Here is a 25,038-nt window from a genome sequence, read left to right as displayed (position 1 = left end):
TGAAAAAGCAAATGAACAATTGAATTCCTACATTTAGATTGCGAGTCCAGACATTTCGAATCCAACCAGGATCTTTCATCAACGGAATCTGAAAGAAACAAAAAATAATGAGAAATAATGCAGTTAATTAACTATACAGAGAAGTTAACATATACAAGCCTCAATCATGGTCCTTGAAACGCAGCTGCCCTTAATGAATACCTCTCCTGTGATTCTTGTATAAGCCGCGTTGCCCTTGTGTCATCTTTATCTGAACTGAGAAATGTTCTCAGTTCTCTCTTTCTGCCTCAGGTTTTAGGGGTTTTGCAGAAGTATTTAGTCCTCTGCTAGTAGGATCTGTATCATCAGCTGGAGACAGCTTGGAAGGAGGGGATCCCTGTGAGCTCTGAAGAAGCAGGGACCACAACAATCTCTGTTTATCCTTTTGCAGTATGGGTATGCCCAATACAAAGGGCAGAGGTAGAGCTGTAATTCCACCCCACCGCCTAGGAAAAAGATCTTTTCATAATGCCGCATTCTTAGAGCTGTTCATGGCACAGGAAGACCTCTAATATCAAGTAGGACAGGAAAAGGAGTTCTGTAGGACAAGAAGAACACACTTCACACCCTTTGAAGCAACCTGGGGCTCAGGAGCCTCATAGCAGAGCCATGAGTTTATTCCATGAGCAGTGACCTGCTGACAGGCAGCACAAGAGCCTCAGCAGAGTGGCTGTACTTCCATAGACAGAGCCCCACAGCTGAGGTGGCACACAATTACTGTGACAACATCTTTTTGAATGCACAGAAGTAGGAGTGAATGATGATTTAATTTTTAAAGAAGCCACAGTTGCAAGACGCACTGAAATAAACTAATATCCACTAAATAGGGTAAGCTTCCAGTGTTGTTGGAGATAAAGGGTTACATGTTTAAAATAAAAAGAAAATTTATTGAAGAGAAATTCTGCACTGCATTTTATACTACTTTTTATTTCATGGTGAAATTTCATACCGAAAGAACTAACTCAACAGAATCAATAAATATGATGATGATATGAAAAAACAATTTGAAAGATTTCCCTTTCTTGCCTTGCAGAATTAATTTCCAAATGTGGCCAGATTTGCTGGTGGTGTGTTCTGAAAATACTCATATTTCCTCATATTCAAATATCAAAATTTTTCAAACACAAATCCTCACCAGAAAAAAACCCAACCCACTCTGCTCTCTATCATTCCCAAGTTGTATGAAACCCAGAATACTCTGAGGAATTTTACTGAGCAAATAGAGAAGGCATGAGATGATCTTTTTTTCTGAACTTACTTTCATTTGAATTAAGATAATGAAACAATTTCAAATAAGGATCAGAAACCGAAAAACAAGCATTACAGAAATAAATTCACCCAGTTCTGGTAGGTGCAGTTCTTAGGGTTTTTTTACTGTTCATTACACTCACACACTCTGGTGTATGTATAATTAAAATAACACTTTGTGTGGGGGATGTGACAAGTAAGTTTGGGGTGGCACCATCAGAAGACACAGAGGTTTGGCACACAGCCTTTCTCTGTTCACCATAATATCTCACACTTGAACATTACTCTAGGGATTGCACCACACTATTCAAACAGAATTTACTGAGTCTCTCAACAACCCCATGGACCAGGAGGTATTATAAATGTCATTTTTCAAATTAAGAAATTGAGAGACATTCTGATTAAATTACTTATTCTGCATTACAAAGGAATTCTAGCATCTGAATTAGAAATAGATCTCTTTACATGTGGCCCATTGTTTTAAAAAGTGGTCTATGCTTTCTAAGGAGCAGAATAAAAATATGTTGCATTATTGCATCAATAATTAAATGAACAGAAACACTTTTGCAGGCTGAATTATTGGTTTAAATACACATGCATATTGTATGCAAATGTTGAATTCAATACAATTACAATTTCATGTTGCATATGCCTCTTTGTGTCTAAGAGGTGTCATAGAATGGTTTGGGTTGGAAAGGACCTTAAAGATAATCTAGTTCCAACTCCTCTGCTATGGGGAGTATAAGTTTTATGAGACCAGTTTGCTCAAAGCGCCATCCAACCTGGCCTTGAATACTTCCAGGGATGGGGCATCCACAACTTCTCTAGGCAGCCTGTTCCAGTGCTTCATCACAATGACAGTAAAAAGCTTCTTTGTAATATCTAATATAAATCTACCCTCTTTCACTTTAAAGCCAATGCACCTTGTCCGGTCACTACCTGCCCTTGCAAAAAGTCCTCTCCAGGTCTCTTGTTGCCCATTTAGTAACTGGAAGGTGCCTTAAGGTCTCCCTGGGGTCTCAGCTTCTCCAAGCTGAACAACTCCAACTCTCTCAGCCTGTCTCTATAGGACAGGTATTCCGGCCCTCTGATCATTTTTCTGTCCCTCCTCTGGACCTGCTCTAACAGGTCCACACCTTTCCTGTGCTGAGGACCCCAGAGCTGGAAGCCACATTCTGGGTGGGGTCTCACTAGGGCAGAGTAGAAGGGCAGAAACACTTCCCTCGACCTGCTGGCCACGCTGCTTTGGCTGCAGTCCAGGATACAGCTGGCCTCCTGGGCTAAGGGTACATTCTTTCCTTTTCTTTCTTTTTTAAAATCAATCAAATTTCTGTGATCCAAAAAATAAATCTCAGACACATAATAATAGGAACTGCCACAGGAAAACAGTGTGTTTCATTAGCAGAAAAGTCAACAGTGTGTTGCAACAGAGTTGGTAATTGTACAGAAGTGCCTGTGCATTCAGTTCCTCTGAAAAACAGTGATCAGAGACAGTCCTGTAAAACATTCTTTGTGTACTGGTGCAACAACCACGCGATTCTCCAGGATCCCTGCCAGCAGTTTGAAAGTACAGTTAATGCTGCAGTTTAGTATTTGATCTTTAGAGTTGTTTAATCTCTGCCCCTTCCCACTTTTCAAAAACAACCCTAAGGAGTTTTCATTCAGTTCTGTAATTGACGGAAAAATTTAGTATTTATTGAATGATATTTTGTCCATTTTCAGAGTGACTGTTGTAAATTGACTGTCTGCTTTTCCTACTTAGTAGGCTTGGAAATACAAACTGACAGGAGCAAAAATTATTTTAAAGCAGACACAATGCATTAAATCTTTCCTTCATCTGTGCCAGCCTCTGTAGGCTCCCTGCTGACCTTAGAGAACAAGCTAATGTGGGGAAAAGATGACCTTGCACTTGAGTTAGTGAAATAGGACACAAGTGCTATTCCTGTTCAAGACAATCAGAGTCAAGGCACAGGCAGAGTCACTGGGACGCTCTGGCCCGTGCCCTGACGCTGGAAGAACAGCACTTGGCACGGGTGCTGCAGCCAGCTGGCAGCTCCCACTTTGGGAATGAGCACAGAGCATTTCCAATAGGCATCTGAAGGGGTCTGACCGGTTTTAAATAATGATGGAACTTAATAGCATGGAGGTGTCTGGATCACACCAGTGCCATCAAAGCCAGAGAATGGGCACGGGCACTGTCACTGTTTAGTTCACTAGCACCAGTGTGGCAAAGAGATCCAGACTGTCTCTGGAGCTACCTGAACCTTTTTCTTTCCAGGAGCATGGGCATGCCACAAGCCTTGTTGTTCAGTTCTCCCAATGGCTAAAATTAATATTATCCTCCTAAACTGTCAGGGTAAATTCAATAATATTTATAAGTAAACTGTAACTTCTGGTGCAAAGCAAAATTTGCCTTTTGACCTCTAAAAATGGTCTTTATTGCCCAGTCTGGCAGCATTAAGCCAAGCTGTATTTTTCCCAACTAAACATGAAACATTTAAGAATTAGGATATTTCTTGTAGCTGATAGAAGGTGAAGCAAAACAGAAGACTCAGAGTTAACAGGTATGGCCTGATATCTGCAAGAGAACTCCATACTCTCAGTAGAGGGAAAAATACATGTTATATAAAAATATTTCAAGGAAAAAATGAAAAGGTAATAACTGTAATCCATGTCTCCTTGGGAGAGATATGGAGTTGAAGTGAGCATGAAAGAAAACAGGAAACATTTAGGCATTAGGAAAACTTTATGATAGGAGGACAACACAAGCTCTGATATGGCTTGCCGGAAGAAGCTGAGATCTTTCAGAGCAGGGTGAACATGCATTTGTCAGAAATCTTTTAATTATAGCTGAATTTGCCTGTAGGCATAGAAATGGACCAGATGATCTCTGTGTCTCTTCCAGCCTTGTATTCTATTATTCTGTGACGAAGTGACACAGCAAAATGAGTGTGCATTTTCAGGAGTTTCTTCCTAACCATGAAATCTCACAGTGGGGAAAAATCCAGAAACTGGTGGTGGAAACCCTGTTATATGAAATTTTTTGAATCTGACTAAGGAAACAATGCAGAAACGAGTTATAAGGAAGCATGGTAGAGTAGCCAAGCGATGGGCAGGGTGACCTAAGCAGGTCTTCTGTTTCAAACTTCTGACTCAGTCTCACAATATCACCTGACTGGTGTTTAGCCCATCACATTCATGCAACAGACGTTGTAAACAAAGTTACTCATTTGTGAATTACTCAGGTAATTTAAATCAGGTTCCTACAGTAATCATGCCTCTAAATGTAGTTAAGTACACAGTGTACGTGTGCTTCATTGCTGCTAATAGCAGATTGAAACATCCAATTGCTTCCCTTGAGGAGCATTTGATTTTACAAAACAATTACAAGAGGCACACCTGATGCCCAGAGGTGAGTTACATTTTCTCTGTACTGTGGGTGCCGAGTGCAGAGCAGATGGTCTTTTCTGTCACAGTGACCCAGAGCTGGTACCTTTTGTGAGAGGAAGCTATCTCCACTACAGAGTAAATTTTAAGCGACAAAGAGGAAGGAGGGCCACCTTCTTTCAAAATAAGATTACAATCTAATTTAGGCATATGACCAAATTACCTTTCTAAGTGACCTAGAGTAAGAAAACCATTTCTTAGTATTTGGAATAAGTCAGGTTTGACTGAAAACTTTTGTTTTCCTGGAGAGGTTGTAACTAGAGTCTGATGAAGCTTGGGACATCAGTAAATAATGATTAAAAAAATGTAACTTCAGAGAGTTCTGTCAAAAACTGCAGTAATGATTTCATAGTTAAATGGCCTGATGTCTTAACCCATCAAGCCAAAAAATTCCTGTCTTACATTTAGCTCCTACAAGAAGGCTACCTAAATATAGCCAGTGGTCTGTAGGAGGCCAAATGGGGCTGCAGCCCGTGGAGATCTCCACAGAACAGTTTAAGTACTTTGCAACACAGAAACCATAGTGAAGTTTTATTGTATGAAGCAGAGGAGGCATGACAAAAAACCACTTCTGCCTTATCAACTCACTCAAACCTGGCCCATGTAGTTGCTTCCAAGTCAAAGGAGTCATTATAGTTAAGGAACCTGGTAGCTCCAGGGTCCCAAGACATCACATGGAAACAGAAGGACAGGTGTAGGGTGGAAAGATCACAAGCAGCTTGGAGTCTCCATACTTGCCCAGCCCTCACAGCCTGTATTGCTCTGGAGGCAGCATGGGAGCCAGGGCAGCTCTTACAGTGCGAGCACAGTATTGTCCCTGCCCCATCACTTCTAGAAATATGGATAGCTGCATTTTAATCATAGAATCATGGAATGGCTTGGGTTGGAAGGGACCTTAAAAATCATCTTATTTCAAGCCCCCACCACCATGGGGAGAGATGCAACCCACTAGACCAGGTTGCTCAAAGTCCCAGCCAAACTGGCCTTATGCACTTCCAATGATGGAGCATCCACAACTTCTCTGGGCAACCTGTGCCAGTGCCTCACCACTCACAGTAAAGAATTTATTCCTAACATCTAATATAATCCTCTTTGAGTTTAAAACTGTTCCCCCTTGTCTTTATCACTCCATGCCCTTGTGAAAAGTCGCTCTCCCTCTTTTGTATAAGCCCACTTCAAATACTGGAAGGCTACTCTGAGGTCTCCTGCAGGCTGAACAACCCCAAATCTTTCAGCCTGTCTTCATAAGAGCAGTATTCCAGCACTTTTGTGTCCCTCCTCTGGACCCGCTCTAACAGGTCCACGTCTTGCCTGTACTGAGAACCCCAGAGCTGGAGTCAGTGCTACAGATGGGGTCTCACCACAGCTCCTTTTGATGCAGCCCAGGGTGCTCTCAGCTCTGTGCTGAGAGTACACATTGCTGTCTCATGTCCTACGTAATTGAAAAATCCAGACTTATGCTTTGTAACAATCCAGCCTCTAATTCTCTAAATTAAAAAGAAAAAATAAATGAGAATGTCTGTGGCACTTCTGTCCCAGAGCTCCAATCTTCTTGCTCAGTGTCAGTGGGAGAAGAGGAACTGTCAGGGTGCTGCAATCTGCAGCAGGGCTCAGGCATAGTGGTTTGCTCACGACACTTGAAATTGACTGGAGGCAAGTCACTACATGGCAGTTTATTTAGTATGACACCTCAGTAAGTGCATCCCAAGACTGGGTTAACACAGGGGACTCCAGCTCTGGTCTTTGAAGTACATCCTGAAAGAGCCTCATACCAGGTCTGTATTCTTCCTGCTTAAGCTCCTCCCATTTGTTAACCTCACATTAGTCACTCCGAGAAAGAATTATCAGCTATTTATCTAAGATCTTACAACATAGGCTGATAAAGGCTGTTTTGTCATCTCCCACAGACCATTCAGCTGGGTGGAGCATGTTTGGCTGCCACCACCATTGGCAGAGGTGGTGGCTCCACCACCACACCTGAGCTTGCTTTTGGCGGATGTTTTAATGGCTGCAGTTAACACTGCACCTGGGAATGTTTCTCTTAGGAACCACCTCAGGCTACCAAAAGGTGTTTCATGAGGTGATGTTTCCACATCACCAGTCTTCACACGCTGCCTCATAGCATCAGCCTTTCCAGACACAGAGGCCTCCCAGCCTTTCCAGGGCAACTGCACCATGAGCCCTGGAAATGGGGCTGCTGGCCACAGCTTACCCCAGACCACTGAAGAGGCCATACATGCCCTTCACACGAGAGAGATTAAAATGGTTGCTTCTCTTCACAGCCAAAGGCAGAAAGCTGGCAAGTATTAGAGCTGCATAACCGAGGTATCTGCCCTGCACATGCCCTTGTGCATTCAGCTTGGCCTTGGAGGAAGCTTTGGGCCATCCAGACCCTCACTGTTAAGTACAAGACAGAGGAATTCAGAGTACTGAACTCTGGAAGAATATAGGATCTACAGCCATGAAGAATCTGTAAATTTGGGGTTTTCATGTTATAGAGCAGACAAAGCTGATGCTACCCCAGTGATGTTCAGTCTGAGACACAAGATACATGCCCAGTCATGTACCCAGAGGACCCTCAGGAGGCAAAAAAGGCAGGAACTATTAAGAAAATTAGTTCAGAGGGATTCTGGTCAAACAGGTACAGCAGTGGAACTGCACTGGCAGCAGGTTTGTTTACAGGCTTGAGAAACTGGGCATGTGCCACTCGCTGGATCCCCAGGCTCCGCAGCACCCAGCAGTACACAGAGTCAAACTGGTATGGCTGCTGTGCTGTGCCTGCTCCTTAAATAATATCGAGCACAGATTGTGCTGTGCCTGCTCTTTAAATAATATCGGGCACAGATTGTGCTTTGGCTTGCTGGTAAACTTTACCACAGGTCACATACAAACACCTTGTAGAAGGCTTTTGGAAAGGAGCATTTCACTACTTCCATTTGTTTTCTGTGCAAGTTCAGGCATGAGTTGCCGTAGTAGGGATTGGGTTAGGAAGATGACAGCACAAAACTGGGTGCTGTACTCTGAAAAGCCACGTGAGCCTTTTGTGTTGTAAATTGAGCCCTTTGTCCATTTGCCTACAGCAACTGCCTCCATAGTGCAGAATAAATATTGTGGCAAGTGGGAGTTAATGGCCACATCTGGGGCTGACCTTTTAAAATCAGCTGGGCTTTTTATTCTTTCTGTTCACTCACTTGGTTTGCTTATAGACTTTTACTCAGAGGTCTTCCCTATGGATATCTTGGCTATTTTAGGCTGCCAGTGATGTTTCTCATCCTACTGGCCATTGATTTGTGGTAAGCCTCCCATCAGAATGAAATTTATTTAGAGAAGATTAAATTTTGCCACAGAGGTAAGTACTGTCAAGGCAGTACTGAATATCTAAGTACTTTTATGTAAGTCACTGTCCAGAGTCTACCAGGGCACCAACAGTAATGGGCACAACAGGTTTTAAAATGTGGCTTCATGACAGGTTTGGAACAGTCACAACAGGCCTGCATTGAAATGCGAATTAATTAAAATATACTTTTTTTTCCCACTTTTCTCTGTGCATCTAGGATAAAAAGACAGATAGTTATGCTATTCTTTCAAACTTTTCGAGCACTCAAATCTTAAAGACTCACATGTACATTACTAACAGCAGAAAAAAAAAGTACCAGTGCCTTGTGTGTAGTTTTCATAGTTTTTAGAAGGATTTACTAGCCACAGCCTTTTAGGGAGTAAGTTTAGGTCATTTTGTGGAACATGGGTATGTCTGTAATATGGAGAGAACAGACCTTTTGTCCCAAGATCAGATTTCTGGAGTTGAAACAACAAGAGAGGAAAAACAATCCCACATCTGAGAGATAGGTCAGGAAGTTTGGAAACTTCCATTGCAGCTGGCACTATTGCAGGCTGTCCGTGCTCTACTGCACAGCCCGTCTAACCTCACTCTGCCTCTGTTTTTACAATTTAAAATAGAGAAAACATTATCAACATCAGATTGCTGTTATGAAACTGAATTTCTCAATGTTCACAAAGGCTCTGAGCTCCTTGGGTCAGTACACAGGGCTCACATGTAGTAAAGACTGCGTCTATGCAAAAGTAAACACACGTTCATAAATAGGCTTTGAAAGCAGTTCCCTACTGGCTTTTGTCCAGAAAGGCAGGGGAAAAAAAGAGGAGGGGAAAGCTAAGTGTGCCTTTTCATTGGAAGTGATTTGTTTTCCCCACTAGCGCTACACATTGTTCAGGACTATTTCTAGGAAGAAGGCAGTCATAAAACCCAATCAACATATGCTGTAACATTGCTGACTAGAAGAAAAACAGCATGTGCAGAACAAGGGGAAGTCTTTGAATCAAGTTCTTGGAAAGAAGTATGTCAGAATGCAATGGGGCAGGAATGTATTATTTCTGTCACGCGTGTTTAGTATTTGTTCACACAGAGAGCTTTAAAAGTCTAGAAATATTTTTTAAATGTTAATAATCCCTTGTGCTTTACTGGGCTTTAATACTAAAATAATTTCACTGGCTTTAAAATTCATTCCTGATATAACAATGTCATACTTTTAGAAGTTCCCTGCCTCTCCTCCTTTTTCCTTCAGTATTTTGCCTAAACCAGGCTCAGTAGCCTGGCAGCCATTGGTTTCTTTGTTGAATGCCGTGTAGTTTTTCTCCAGGCAGCACAACGCTATAGGTGAAGCTTTACAGATCCTTGGCTATAGAGAATAAAGTTTATGTCACCAGTTGATGTCACCACACAGGGCTGGCTGACTCAAGAGCAGAGCAACTCCAAGTGTTTATTTAACACTCCTGAAGACGCCACTGCACCTAGGCTGGCAGTGAAGCGCTGCTGGATTAATAGAGCAAAACCAGATGCCCTCAGGAATGCTTTGGGTCTCTATTTCCTGGATTTATAGTTTAAGAACAATATAGAGAGACAGGTTGCAAGGTCTACACCACAAACCTCACCCAGCATCCAGCAACAGGGGCAAGGACATCAGAGATCCATCCCTGTCAATGGAGGATCCTGAGTTCTGTTTATGGTGCCTAAAAAAGGGCTATTTTCCTCCAGAAGTTAAATTGAGGGAACATTCAAAGCTCTATTTTGTACATAGTCTTTTCTTAAGTACTTTGGGCTTCAGAGGTGATCCTGCATTCAGATGGAGGAAGGATTATTAAATGCTCTGTGAGAAATTAACACATCCTCATACTCCAGACTGGCAGAATCCATTTCTAAATTATGTTCTCAGGTAATCAGCAAAAAGAGAGTTGGTGGCAGGAGATAATCTGTTCACTGTAGAAGGCTCCAGCATATTTAATTGTTGTCTCTTCATTATCCCATAAATGCCCATAATGTAGTTATTCCTATGTGAAGGGATTTCTGCAGAGGGCAAGCACAGATGTCCAGCCATTCTTGTTTTGCTTGACCTGCCAACACAGGACGTTACTGTTTCAGAGCCTCTCTCATGCAGGTCACAGTCTTCATTATGTGGCATCAGTTGAGCAGCAAGGTGTCCTGCCTCTGGGCAGGGTTGTTAATGCTAGTGTTAGTGAGATAACACTAGATTCAGAGTCCCCATGGCATATAATCCCAAAATGTTTAATGTAAGAACCCCACTATATTCAGTCCAGATATACTTGTCTGACTTAAGGGACAGGGAATAGTTCCCGTTAACTTCAAGGTCACATTTCTTAAGCAGGATCAGGTCCTGGGGCTGCCCCTTTTACCTGAGATATTCATAACAAAGGTGGTTACACCTGCATTCCCTTTTTAATCAACAGGAAGTGTAGCACTGCCAAAGCATGATCCATTTGAGCTTCCTTTGGACAGTATGACAGAGAGCACTCAAATACAACCTGTTTTCTGTAAATGTACCTCTCACCTCTCTCGGAAAGGCCATTTCCATAACTGCCTGCTATTCTTCTTACATTATATTTTTCACCCTTTTCCACTACAGGATAGATCTGCTTTTGTACCTTCTCTAAAGGATACTACTTCCATCAGGGATTGCAGCTCCATAATTAGCCATGGAAAAGTGAAAGCTCCACGATTAGTCAATGGAAAAGTGAAAACAAATGCAAATACACACTGCAAATCAATACAGCAGTCAAAAGAGCTTCCTTTTTTTCAGTATTAAATTATCCCAGGTTTTATAAAGGAAAAGAACATGCACTAAGACTCATATTCTATACTGCTGTTTTCTGACCTTCAGCAGTGCTTAGCACCTTTATTTGTGGCTCATTTTGTCACTTGCTGTACAGAGACAAAACAAAAAGGTTGTGCCAGGGTGTCTCTTTCATGAAATCCTCCTGAATTTAAGAAAGTGAAGTTTTTCCACATCTTAGAGTTCAAAAGTTTGGGCAGTCATTCACTGTCTGCTACTTGCCACCAGCTTTATTAATATAATAAGTAACAAGTCATCATTAATGTAGGCAGTGTAAGATAAGTTGAAAAGTTTGCTTGACCAGTACAGCAGGTGAGGAACTTGCTACCCAGCTACAGGGACAGCAAGTGGTCAGGAAGCATGCCTGTAGCAGTCCCCATGTCCTGATTTCAGAGATGCTTGTCTGGGCATTTAAAAAAGGCTTTTTCAAAGCAGAAAATACTGGAATTACCAAGCAAAAATGCCCCTATTCAACAGCTGTGAGCTGACACAAGCCAGTTAAAGTGAGGAACTTCCCCTCACATGTGGAAATGTGCAGATCCCCAGTGAGTAGCATCTTCTGGAACCTTAGGGGAAGCCTAAGTGAGCTCACAGTTCCCTCTGTAGGCAGTGGAGAGGTACAGTAAGTTCCAGGGACTGAGTTACTCCAGCGGGATTGTTGCTTTAGATTGTGGAAACAAATTCTTCAGTGGTTTCAAACAAAGCCTCACTTTCCACTGAGCACAAGTGAGGTAAAAAAACTTGCAGCATCCTGTTGTGTTCCCTCCAACTTGGGTAGAGATCAAATCAGTCCACAGGAAAGCAGTAGCTGGAAGCCCCAGGGAATCTGTGGGAATCCCTGGAGTAGCTGGGATTGAGGCTTCTTCCCCAGATGCCATGTGAGGAAGAGCTAAAGGCTGATGCCTCTGGCCTTTGGCAGCCCTTCTCAATGGAGGGTGAAGGCTCCCTCCAGCTCCTGTCAAAAGCCAAGGGAAAGCATTGCTGAGCTGGATGCAGCCCAGCTCTTGCGTACAATTTATGGGGGTGCTCTGTGGAAGGGAAACCTTTTCCCCACCAGCTGGTGTCCCCATGCCCCTGGATCTGTCATCCCTCACCCTTCACCTCTACTTCACTCTTACCATTAACCCCCATCTCTTCCCAACCTTTCTTCCAAACCTGGATCCATCACCACAGGCTGTTCTGCTAATAGCCCTTTCCTACTTAACAGGCTACATGAAAAGTACCCAGCCCAGGCAAAACCTAAATATCTGGATCCTGCAGTAAGCATTGGGTTAATTCTTAGTCCAGTACATTTTCATAGTTCCTCATCCGTTGCAGAAACTTCCCTCTCCTACCCAGCTGCCCTGAACTGCCAAGAAAACTGAGTCAGGAAACGTGACCATTGCCTCTCCTGCTGCACTAACCTGCCACCCATCAGGCACAGGCTGCCTGCTGGAAATCAGACACCTGCTTTGGTCGTCTTCTTGGAGTCAATAAGTGTTGGTGTAGTATGTCTGCCAAATGCCTATTAATAAGCCACCTTTTTGTGTGTCACAGACTTATGTCAAGATAAAATGATGTTCCCCTCCTACCATCCATCTTCTTTGTGTTTCCCAGGTCCTGGCAGATTTTCTTTTCTGTGCTATTTCCTGATCTACAGAGGTTTGTGCAGCACTTAGGAAAGGAGGAAGAATGTAAAGTTAGTGAACTAGTCAAATACATAAGAGATAAAAGAAACTACTTGTACTATGTTATACCATTAGGGCCTGACTATCCACAACCTGCTACCCTGGGGGGGAAAAGAGAGAGAAAGTGTATTAATTTTGAGCAAAACATCAGCTTTATGGCATGGTTTTTATCCAAATCTGTTGCTGCAGAAATGGTCTGTGCCCATCTTCATGAGCTCCTACTTTACAAGTCTAATACACGTGCTGAAGGGAAACAGAAGGGAAAAATGAAATGAAAAATAGAATTAAAGTCCTTCTTTCATTTAAACTCCAATCACTTAATGTTACTTTTCACGTAGAAGGGGAAGGAAAGTATTATTGCGTTTATAACCTGTTTATTAACTGCATCACCCTGCTCACACACAGCACAGCCTCGTTGAATCTTGCAGTATAGTACAAAAGGTGTTATTAGCATAATCCCCTTGCAACTGAGCAACTGAGAAAGTTGCCGAGGGTTATTGAAACTCATCCAGCAGTACAAGGGAAAATAGCTTTGTCATCCTGTCTCAGGCCAGCGCTGCACTGATTAGGTCAAGAGCTACAGCTCCTTCCTCAGTCTTAGCTGAGAGTCAAGTCTTCCTTGACTTGCATTCAAGTTTTGGCCTCTATTGCACACATAACATCAGATTTTCAGGAGAAGGGATTTTTGAGTACCCAAACCTTTTTTACCAAAGGTCATGTCTGTAATTGCTTTAAATTAGCTCCGTTGCAATGACTGTTGCATTTCCACTGACCTTACAAAAGTACAGGGACTCAGCCAGTGAATCCAATTTAGCTAAGGAAATAAAGATGAAGGACATTTAAATACCTATTGGGAAAACTCTCCTTCAAGTTTAATCTGTTTTGTTTTATATAAGGCTAAAACAGATTAAGGAAACTGTTGTTTTGCAAAAGAGTTTTCAAATAAAATATTTATTGTAAATTATTTATATATTAAAGAGTATTTTTCCATTGAATTTCCAAAATGTCCCTCTGAAAGAAAGCTAGCCCTCAGATGTCTTTGACTCATAAAAATCTCTAAGCAAAAGCTGGCAGATTGGAGTGGCTCAGAAATTTATAATGAAAGGAAATCCCTGAACTCTAGAGATTTCTCAGAGATATTTACTGGGATGGAAATCCCTCAAAGCCTCTATTTATACTCCTACCTCATCTTTCTCTGCCTTAAAATATTCAAGAAATAATGAGTCCATGGGATCCAAAAATACTTAAAAAAAGATAGGGCAATCCATCATGCTTTCTAGATTTTAAAGGAAAACTAATGATTTTATTGGCAAAGCTATGCAGAACCCCTAATCGCTTGTGTAAGTTAAAATTACCCTTGAGATGCCCGATGATATATTATTTGCTTTTAAAAGTCACCTCTGTACTGTAGCAGATTACAGTAAGACTGTTAGCATCAAAGCTGTACTGTGTGCAGAGGGTGAGCAAAGAGAACAGGGTGTTATACCCCTGTATAATGCAGAAAAAACACTCCTGTCCAGTTCTGGGCCCCTCAGTTCAGGAAGGACATTGAGGTGCTGGAGCAGGTCCAGAGAAGAACAACCAGGCTAGTGAAAGGACTTGAGCACAAGTCCTGTGAGGAGAGGCTGAGGGAGCTGGGGTTGTTTAGTCTGGAGAGGAGACAGCTCAGGGGAGACCTCATCACTCTCTACAACTAGCTGAGAGGAGGTTGTAGCCAGATGGGGGTTGGTCTCTTCTCCCAGGCAATCAACAGAAGGACAAGAGGGCAGGGGCTTAAACTCTGTCAGGGGAGGTTTAGGTTGGATATTGGGAAGAAATTCTTTACAGAGAGGGTAATGAGGCATTGGAATGGGCTGCCCAGGGAAGTGGTGGATTCTCCATCCCTGGAGGTTTTTCAGATGAGACTGGATGTGGCACTGAGTGCCATAGCCCAGTAACCACGGTGGGGTTGGATCAAGGGTTGGACTTGATGATCTCAGAGGTCCTTTCCAACCTGGCTGATTCTATGAATCTATGATGTAAAACACTGATTTAAAAGAAACTTTCATACTGGTTAACAAGAGTACAAAATATCTGGATATAAGGATACATTCAGATTATCCAACCTTTTTTAAAGGGTACATCCAATTTAATTGGCTGTACTTCCTTCAAGCTTTAAATATCTCCTGGCCTCATTTCGAAGAAGAGAAAGATAAACACCAGGCATCAGCCATAAATAATGTGTGGGACCACTGGAGGGCACTTTTGGTCCAAAAATCCCTCACTTTAAAAGCCTTTTGGCAGCAATAAGGCTTCTGCAAACGCAGGAGGGAGCAGAACTGGGGGTTGCAACCTGAACATGAAAATTCATTGGAAAATAATTATTTCATTTCTACATATTTTGTAGCCCAGAAGGGCTTCAGAGTGACTTAGCAAATTTCTAGCCTGAAACACAATAATATTAATGAATCAATGAATTTTGAAAAAACAACTAAAAGATTGGGTTGGAATGTCTCTGTGGCTATGCAGAAACATTACTGGCTCTGCATTTAAAAGAAGAATATGCTAAAACTATTCACCTGATTTGTGGATCAGTTATCTTCCACTTAGTTCAAAGACTCCAAGTTTCTGGCTTTCATCACTGAAGGAGTAAAGAAAGAGCAAAGAAAAGTGTACTGGATTAATTTTTAGACTAATCCTGCAAAATATTACTCCCCTGAGTGATCTTCCTTAGATGATTGATTCAATTGACTTCAGAGGGAGAGTGCGTCTGAAAAAAAAAAAGATTCTTTCAGACCAGCGGCCAATGTTCAGTCTCTCTTTTTGATTTTTTATTTTTGTTGTCTCAGGCCTTCATGAAAGGGGGCTGCTTCCTGGCCTCCCTTGCTTGGGAGTAGCCATGTAATTTCTTGGCCCCTTGTCTTCCCCATCTCTTCTGGGCAAAGGACAATTTGCTCATCCATTATAGCAGAGCATTTCAACATCAATGTCACAAAAACAGAATTACTCCAAGATCAGATCAAGACTTTTGTGAAATTCAGGAGACAGAAGGGAAAAAAGGGAAAAAGGGCCAGACAATGCAGAAAATACATAAATACCTCCATCAGGTATTTTCTTCTTGGCCTTTCTGAAGGAAGGATGGAGCATGTAATGCAAACAGGCACATCTATATTGCCTGGTAACAGTGCCTGTAATATTGCACCTGCTGTGTTTGAATAAATGATTGCCCTTTTGTGCTGTGGTCTGTGGTTTTGAAGATGAACTTCCTGAGGGACTGTAAAGATAAAAACCACCGCTTGCCACTTGTTGAAGATTTAAAGATCTGTAGCTTCTAATGGTACTACTAAGGAATAAACAAGCTTTTGCCTCCTGCCCTTGAGCACCATAGCAATGCCTCAGGAAGCTGAACCTGAACAAAACTCACACTGAAACCCACAAAATTCATGCCTGTGAGGGGACTCTCGGGCCCCCACAGGACAGAACACAAAGAGGCTTTGCAAAGCTGAGTGATGGCTTTCCTTTGCTGTGAGCTTTGCAGGGAAACCATCCCAATACGGCACTGATAGGCAGCAGCACAGGTGTAGAGAATTCAAGGATGGTGGTGAAGGTGCAGCAGAAGCTACAAGCTCCATTTAGAACAATATAGACCACAGGCTAAAGAAGGAACAGTTTCAGGACCTTCTTTTTCTCTCTACATCCATTTCTATGACATTATACTGGTAAATTCTCATAAAAATATTGGTCGATTTTCCTGTGGGTGTGGTTACTGGTACCAAAAGAGAGAAAATCAATTCTTAGGATAGTCTTGAGGTCACTTTCCTTCCTCACTTCATGAACTGTGACTCCAGGTACCTCAGTTCTAACACAAGTGCGTTTGAACTGGTAGCGTGGGGGCTTGAGCTGTGAGGCGGAGTGCCCTGACAGGATGGCTATACACAAGGCTTTGCAGCAGAACATGTACTTCTCTTCTCATTGCTCCTTTACTCCACAGGCAAGTAACAGCTTTGCTTTCTGCTCCCAGGCTCACTTCCATGCCGGTCTCCAGCCCTCGCCATATGTAGCTCCATTTGCAATTTCTTAATTATTTCTAGCTGTGTAAAAGCAATGAGTTCCACAGAATCATTTTGTCCTGTTTCCTTAACACAGTCTACCCCCCCTATGTATCATTTTGAGCAAAGTAGAAGACAGTTTTGCATTTCCTGAACCATTGTGCCACGACGGCTCTTCCCAAATGATCTTCCCAGCTTGTGCCCATTAAAACAGTGGGGACACATTCTGAGGTGCCAACGTGATGGTGCCTTTTTGTGTGCACCCCATTATGTCCCCCTGGCCTCGTGGCTCCCTGGGTGATGCTCAGCTGATGACAGCCCAGCCCTTATCTGCTTGTTGATTTGGAGCAGAAGCTCTTTGGGAAGCTGCAGTGGAAGTGCCAGACTTCTGCTGCTTCTCAGGAATCTTATTCTTATCTCCCAGAGACAAGGGACTTTAAGTGAAAAAGTGTTTTAACCTTTGCCATGACTGGTAAGAGCTTGATAATTTTTTAAATGCAGATATATAAAAGTGGGTAGCAGGAAACAAATATGTATCACTGCTTTCAAAAATCTGAGATTTTAAGACAGCTCTTGTTCTTAGAGATGTGTTTGTGTTTTCTGCCTGTTTGGATTGGGTTTTTCTTACTTTCTCCACTTTTCAGAGTGTTTTGCACTTGTGGCCCAGATCTCGGGGTAGGTTTTGCTGAGCCACTTGGCTGGGGCTGCTGAAGCTCACCCCTGGGCTGACCAGTTCTCAGGTTGTGGCCTTGTCATGGTTCAAACTCCGCCTCCGAGTGAGATTGAATTGTCACAGACCACTATAAAGAGTAGTAGAGTAGGAAGCAGAGAGGTTAACACTCTATTCACAATTATGGCAGCTTAAGATAAATGTTATTAAAGCATCACTCCTCATGCAAAGAAATATTATCATGCAAAGGCCGTGGAGGCAACAGGAAATGGGAGGCGAAGCAGCTGATAGCTGTGATACTATTTGCCAACCACTTACTGCCCTCACAGACTTTCATCCCCATGGACCAAGCTGAACTTTCAGTTCTATATTAAGATAGGGCAGGCTTTCTGAGACATGATCTCCAGATACAAGATTGCTGACCTCCAGCAATTTGTCCTAAATAAAATGTGAAAGGACTCGGCCTGCAACCAGCTCCCCAGAGAGGTGCTCTATGAACCCTGGGGTGAACCATGAGAAAGAGTCTGGGTTCAATTTACTGTTTGTTTTTCAGTAGGTGGGAAGGCAGCACACGTGCTTGAAGCTGGAAGAAAACAGATCTGCACTGAATACCTTTGAGACTTGCTTATCCTTGCAAAAATATATCCTCCTGTCTCTGAAGTGTCAGCCCTCCAAAACAGGAGCAAAGAACTGCAACTAAGCAGCATCTGCTCCCCTGGCTACAGCTGCTGACCTGCCAGGCAAGGCATGGTAAGACCATTGTGGGGAAAAGATGCTCCTGCCTCTGAAAAGTCTGAAGTCTCCTCAGGAGATGGCTGAAAAAAGTCTACCAAAAAAAAAAAAAAAAAAGAGCTCACACCAAAGACCCTGTGCATAGGGCCGTAGTTGAATCCCTGTGCCTGAAATGGTACAGATCAGCTGCAGGTCAGAAAGCAGGGCGGGAATCAGGCCCTGATTCCTTCACCAGCAAAGGTCCACGGGATGGAGCAGTCCCAGATCCCAGACCATTCCCATCTGCGGGAACAGCTTGGAAAAACCCTACTCTCAGAGTTGCTGGGGCATCCTTGCTGTAAAGGGCAGGACTGCAGCCACCAGGCAAATGGGCTCTGGTCTCTGGCTCCTCAGAGCTGCAACAGGGCTGGTAGGGGAAGACCCACCTCTGGCCCTGGCCCACTCTCTCTGATTTACACAGGAAAGCTGTTTAATGTAGTAAAAGTCTCACAGTGAGAGACACACAGACATTCTTAGCTTTCCAGAGAAATGGATGCTGATTTCATTGTTACCCCCACTGGAATTGGGTAAATCCAGGACCTCCTGTGGCCCTGAAGAAATGACAGGGTTTTACCAATGACCAGTGGTTTGGTCTGGGACCGGGCAAAGATTGACAGAGATGTGCCCTGAGAAGCCAACCACGCCCTCTCCCTTGGCAGCATCACCTTCAGTGGCACCACTGCAGCAGATGGCAACTGCAGCAAGGCATTTCCAGAAGGCTTCTGCCAGAGGACCTCAAAACACAACATAAAATTCAGGTTAAATTAACCTTAAAATGTTGCAGGTAGGGAGAAAATGAAGGTTACCATTTTCAAGTGTGCCTGTTTAATTGGGGTACCCAGTGCAAGCGGCTCAGGGGGTATTTTCACAGATGCTCAGTCCCTGTGGTGCAGGTGAAAGTTGTAGAAATTTCTCTGAATATGAAGATGTCAAGCTAGGATCTCAGAGCAGAGCTACCTGCAATAAGTGGAAACACTAGCAAATGAAACCTGAATTTTGCCTAGGGCCATATGGGAAGTTTGTATTTGATTCAGGAATTTGCACAGTTCTTCTTGATGTCTGCTATGCTTTAACAGGCCCAGACTTGCTTTAAAATTTGGTGATAATGAGGATGTGTGAGTACTTTTAATGTCCCTCCTAGATATTTCTGTATTAAATGTGAACATAATTGACAGTACCTGTTATGTAAACTACACAGTCCATAGTATTTTATTAGTTGTCAGGTGAAAAAACCACCATCTTTAAGAGGTCAGATTGAAAGAAACGCCACCATATGGAGAGCTTGGGGATGTTTTAATAACATTTTTAATATTCTCTTTTCTCCAGTGTGAGTTTTGGCAGGGTGGGGGGTGTTTCTTTGTTAAATACGTTAGTAGTTTTCAATGCACACCACAAAGTGTAACACAGAAAATCCCCCCATGGCTCAGCTGCTCTGGCTGCTGGGGGACACAGCAGGAGGGCAGCAATGCCCAGGGATGCCAGGAGGCAAGTCAGGCCAAGCATCATGTCTCCATCTGAGATGATCTAATCACCCTACTGAATGTGATTGCTCTTTGCCCCAGGCTGGAAGAGCAGAAGCGTTCTCACACATGACCCACCAGTGGCCATTTTGGGCAATATTTAGTTGAAAGAGAAGCTCCAGAGCCCTCAAATCTGGCTGTCACCAGCAGTCTGTGACACAAGCCCAGGTGCCAGCACATGGCCCATGTGTGCCTGTCCCAGTCACGAATGGGAAATCAGGTTTCTGTGCCCAGCACATGGACATCCGTGTGTAATTTATTTGGTTGTTTTTTTTTTTTTTTTTTTTTTTTATTCCTACTCTGGAAAGAACGGAAGTGTACAGTCTCATTCACATCTTTAGGGAAAGAAAAAGTCTATATGAAATCATATTTTTGTGGTCCTCTTACACCATCCTGGTAAACCAGGGGAAGTTTGAGGTCTAGATGCTTACAAAAATAAAACTTTGCTTCTGGAAGCATGTAAGTTTTTAATCACATGCTACACTTCAAAGCCTACGGCTCATATGTTTATCTTTGCAAACCTCAGGAATCTTTTAATGGAAGAGCTCTCTATTATGAGCTTTTAATATTAACAAATATATGTAGTCTGTCTTCCTCTCCAAGGACCATAATTTTCTCTGTACTCTACAGGGAGTGACATGCAGAAGCACTTCAGTAAATCTATGTAGGCACATGGTTCTTCTTTCTGATGACCTTAGCAGAAGCCCAAAGTCAGCAACTCCTAAAGGCCAATAGAAACAGCTTTGAATGATCTTTAGCACATCTATTTCTATCAGAAATCCAATATCCTTTATATGCTGAATAACACTGTTTATTTAGCTTTTAATGAAGCTTAGACATTTGTCCCAAGGAGCAGTGGGATGCATGATTCCCCTTAGCAAGTAGAGAATTATATGTGAAAGAAATTTCAGAAGGAAATTTAAGCTAAAGTACAAATCACGCAAAGCAATAGTTAAAATATTGTGTAGGGTATACTAATTTTTACTAAAACTGATGGCCAGAAATTCACCTGCATTTGAGGTTTTAAGAAAAAAATAAAATCCCTGCCTTCTTTGATTCTACTCAGTTTGGTTTATGTTTAATATAGTCTAGATTTTCCTTAGCTCTCCAGTCATCTGTGAACTAACATGTTTCTCCCCCCACTCCAGCCTCCATTCTGCTAAGTCTGTAAGGGATTTTCAGTAGAAAGTTTCCACTTATGTTTAATTAAGAAATCAAGACCTATAAATTATTTTCCTTTCCATCAAAAATAGACATCTACCAACACACAAATACTGTTGCTCACCAGGAAATCTGTATCCTGACAGTGAGAACAACTGGTGCTCATTTTTACCATCCCTGCATGTTCCTCCAAAGATGACACTATTTCAAATACATGTTCCTATTAGCAGCTAAACCAATTTATTCTGTGCTTTCTACCTTCAAAAAGCAAATGTCTCAGATAATTCCTTGGGTACCCTCAGTTCCATGCTGTGGTAGGTCAACCCACCATACATGCTATCACACACATTCATGCCTAACCACAAACATTTAGAAACCATTTCAAACATTGTCTTTCCCAGAAAAATCATAGGTGTGTATGTCTATCAAAATATAAGGAAACCATCTATGAAACCATAAATACTATTTTCAAAACATATGTTTTTTTAATCACTTTAATGGGTTTTTTTTAAGTAATTGAAAGCCTTTGTCGTACACCCCACTTTTCCTGACACTTAGAGAATTCTCAGACCATGCAGTAGAGCTGTTCCTATCTCTACTAAAAGTCCTTTCAGAGTGAATTCATCCTCTGTCTTTCTGCCAGAAAACTGTACTGACCCACATCCTCTTTAGCAGCATTAGGCATAAGCCTAGATCTTAAAACACAGGACCATGAAGCCACTGTTGGGGGACTATCAGTGCAGATTCTATTTCATTAAGGCAGCTTCAATCTTACTAAAAAATATGGTAGGACATTTCTATATTTGTAATACAGTCTCATGGGCTCTTAATGCAAACCTCCAGAGCAAACTGGAGGTTTACACTACTGTTCACATCCTTTTACCTGCATTATACCTAAAAGTTTTTCAACAGTGCTGTTTTCAACAGTGCTGCTTTACATGGCCAGTAGTACAGAATCAGCCAGGTTTTCTTGTAGTACCTGACACACACAGAAAAAGCAAAAGAAGGTTTTCCCCATTCAATTCTTTTCAAATGTCCACATTGAACTAGAACAAATAATCTAACCACTCATGAAACACAAACTTCACCAGGAGAGTAAAACAGCTCCTTATACTACTATTGAGGGTCACACAGCCTAGCTTGGTACTTTTTTTCTAAAGCTTTAAGTGTTATTTATGCAACCTTAGGGCATAAGTTCTTACCCAAGACCAAGGGGAGCCAATGGGGGTCTCTGGCTGGTCTTCCTCCTCAGACGACATCCTGAGCTGATAATTTTTCCCCGTTCTCCTCATACGCCACTAAAACCACTCTTGGTTGCTGCCATATACAAAAAAGCTACCTTCAAGTTTTAGCTGTAGACAACAAAGCTCCAGAGAATATAGTTTCTCAGCGATCGTGTTTGCTTGCTAATTTTACCTGCCGAAGTTCTTGGAAGCACAGTCAGAGCAAGAAACCTGAGCTCAGTAAACCAGAGCACACTTTCCTTGCAACTGACTCAAGTGTCCTAGTTCAGTCAAAAGGTTCAGTGAAAAATTAGAGCCTGACAAACACAAATTCTCTTCCAAACAGTCAGTACCCTTATATGAGATTTTATGGTCAGACAGTTTGCTAAGTTATAAACTCTGGAAATAGAATATAAGGAATTTTTACTGACAACATTTTATTCCTATCATTAATTATATTTTTGTATGGATTTTAATAGTTTGATTTTGTTTTCAAGACAGGATCTTAATGCCAAAATCTAATTGTGCCTTTCTGCATAGCAGCACAACTCCACAATCATAATTGTATACGTGTGAAGGCAGCACAGCTTTTCTACTCTTCTGTGCAATAGCATTTGAAAGAGGACCATTTTCTTTGCCATTTGCTCCTTTTGTTTTTTCTCTTTGTGTCTAGTTTGCTACCAGCATGTAGAATTCAATTATCATAGATCACAGCCTATGTAAGTTCAGATAAACTTGTCCTGATGCCTATGAGACTTCTGGTTGTTTGAGGGCACAACTGAGTCCAGCATCTTGAAATCACATCTGGCAGCTGGCATGGATAGCAGCTGTGTCACCATCAGGCCTGAGGTTTTGTGCCCAAACTGACCACTAATTCACAGCTATGATATGCTTGCAAATTCACAACCTGTGGCTTGAATTTTATTATTCATTATTCCTCTGCATATAAGGCATTCAGCTGCAGTAGCTGATGCAACAAAATTGCCATCAAAACCCCTGAACCTTCTGTTACATTTCTGACTTTTGTCAAAGGCTTCCAAATCTTTCCACTGAGTTATATAATGAAACAAGCTATTTATAGCACCCCACTGCAGGAGAGTCCTAGTGTCAGCTAGGAGCTGATAATGCTTATCAAATGAACAAATATGCCCAGCTGTGCTTCATAATTAACCTTCAGCTATATGCAAATTCAGTAAGTAGGAAAATTACCAATTGATAGAAAACTTTGAAAATAGCAGCATGGAGTAGATAAATAGCCTATTGCTACTGCGTGGTCTCTCGCCACTGTGTCACTAAGCTGGACAGCACGTAAAGATAGAGAGGACTAGAAAGTGAAAGCCCCCTCTGACAGCCCACCAGGCATCGTCAGCTTGAGGATTAAGGTATCACAGTCGCATAGTGTGTCATTTTCAACAACAACATCAGCATCCGCTGTACTTGCCTGTGTCATCCTCCTTATCCTGAAATACAAAATACAGGGCTTTTTAAAGTCTGAAACAGTTTCCTAAAACAATTTATTTTGGGGTCTCAAGAAGAGCTGTGACACCCCAGTTGAGGGGCAAGTTCACAGCTGTGTGGAGTCTTAAAGCTTTGGGAGTATTGGGCATGAGTGTTATTCCTGTGCATGAACCAAAACTAACACAGCTGCAAAACTATTGTGAATGCCTGACACGGCAAAGGAAATATCAGTTTGTATCACAGGACAAGCATCAGTGCAGGCAACACTCTCTCAACTCGCTCTAGTTACTCATTGGGCCTATGGGAATCTGCTGGGCTGCCCTCAGCATCCCTCAGGCACCGTCACACAACCTCACACTGCTGCTCTGACCTGCTCCTGCCCCTACCACTCTGGCCCACTAGTGCCAGTCCCTGATGGATTTTCCACCTGATGAGTGTCTTAGGATCACAGAACATTGACGTGGAAGGCATATGGAAGAGATCTGCAGAAAAAAGAGTGCTTACTTAGATGCTTTCACATTTCAAATTAGAAACTCTGAATCTGAAGTGGCCCAATATCCAAGTCTCCCTCAAGTTGTAGTATAAATCTTCCAAGAGAAAATAGCTCAGCACTTAAGTTACCAAGATGCTCAAGTTACTCGTTTCTGTTGGACACCAAATGTTAAGACTGTAAGCACAGAAACCCATTTATTAGCTATCTGACAGATCACATTTTCTTTCTGGAACAATTTTGGGGAAGGAAATTCAATACAATTCTTTTCATTACAGCTAAACAGGGAAATGCCACACCTAATGAATTTCAATGGCATTCCTGCCTCTGCTGAAAGGTCTATTCACTAAATTTAAAAGATAGGAACCACTGTTTGCTGGAGTAATTTTCCGCTGTCCAACCCATTTCTTCTGATACATTTACTTTCAAGTTGTGATGGGTAAGTATAAAAATCTATCATAAATAGCATTTAAATAATTTTAATAGGCTTGATATTGTTTATTTATAAAATTCTTTAAGAAGTGGGTGTGCATCTTTCCCATCACACCGTATTTCTGAAGCTTTTGTCATTTTCTGGACTATCCAACTTCAGGATTTTTCTGCTTTCTCCAGGAAGCACTAACAAGTGCAAGCATTTCTTCTGTGTGACAGAGATGTATCCAATGACTGCTCCTAGATCAATGCATCTGATATCCCATGTCCGAGGGCCACCATCACCAAACACTTCTGATCAATATATCCAGAAACTGAATAATAATAACCAGATCTAAAAGGAACTTCCTCTGTAATTTTCATTAATGAGGACAATGGTTCCCAGATGTTTCCCAAGGTTGCCACTCCCACGACCTGCTTCCCATCCCACCTCCTGCTGTCATGCCCTCTGAGCCAGACCATTGTTTCTTTGCCTCCTTCCCAGTGCTCACAACCCCAGCAGCTGCTCTTTCCTCTCCTCCCTTCTCATTTCCCTGCTCTAAAGACTTCACAACTTGATTGCTACTTTCCCAGTTTGGTTTTCAACCAAAGACAGATGTGGAACATGGGCTGACACAAAATGCACAGATGTTCTCACTCGCACTGCACACAGGCTTCATATCGATTTTCAGATTCCTGCTCAGCCCATAGCCTCTGCGAGATCCTGTGGCAACAAGTTTCACTGGATAATTATGCAGTGTA

General features: G+C 42.2%; 1 protein-coding gene across 5 annotated transcripts in view; it reads right to left on the bottom strand.

The window, feature by feature from the left end:
* The window catches only part of LPIN1 (lipin 1), a 78,128-nt gene extending 55,981 nt beyond the window's left edge, over nucleotides 1-22,147 (bottom strand). For 2 of the 5 annotated variants that reach the window (XM_027892837.1, XM_027892843.1), the window contains exons 1-2: nucleotides 21,897-22,065; nucleotides 32-88 (exon numbers count right to left, since the gene is read on the bottom strand). In XM_027892837.1, coding sequence (XP_027748638.1) covers nucleotides 32-88; nucleotides 21,897-21,986 — 147 coding nt within the window. In that variant the 5' untranslated portion in view covers nucleotides 21,987-22,065. Of the gene's footprint in view, nucleotides 1-31; nucleotides 89-21,896; nucleotides 22,067-22,110 lie in introns of those variants that run through there. The other 3 variants (XM_027892838.1, XM_027892841.1, XM_027892839.1) reach the window with 3 other exon arrangements.
* Nucleotides 22,148-25,038: the final 2,891 nt, after the last annotated feature.

The sequence above is a fragment of the Empidonax traillii genome, unplaced genomic scaffold (assembly GCF_003031625.1).
Source record: "Empidonax traillii isolate 1590-97213 ecotype Southwest subspecies unplaced genomic scaffold, ASM303162v1 scaffold371:size713392, whole genome shotgun sequence".
Lineage (NCBI taxonomy): Eukaryota > Metazoa > Chordata > Aves > Passeriformes > Tyrannidae > Empidonax > Empidonax traillii.
The sequence above is the reverse complement of the archived record's forward strand: the minus strand, read 5'-3'. Positions and strand labels throughout refer to the sequence as shown.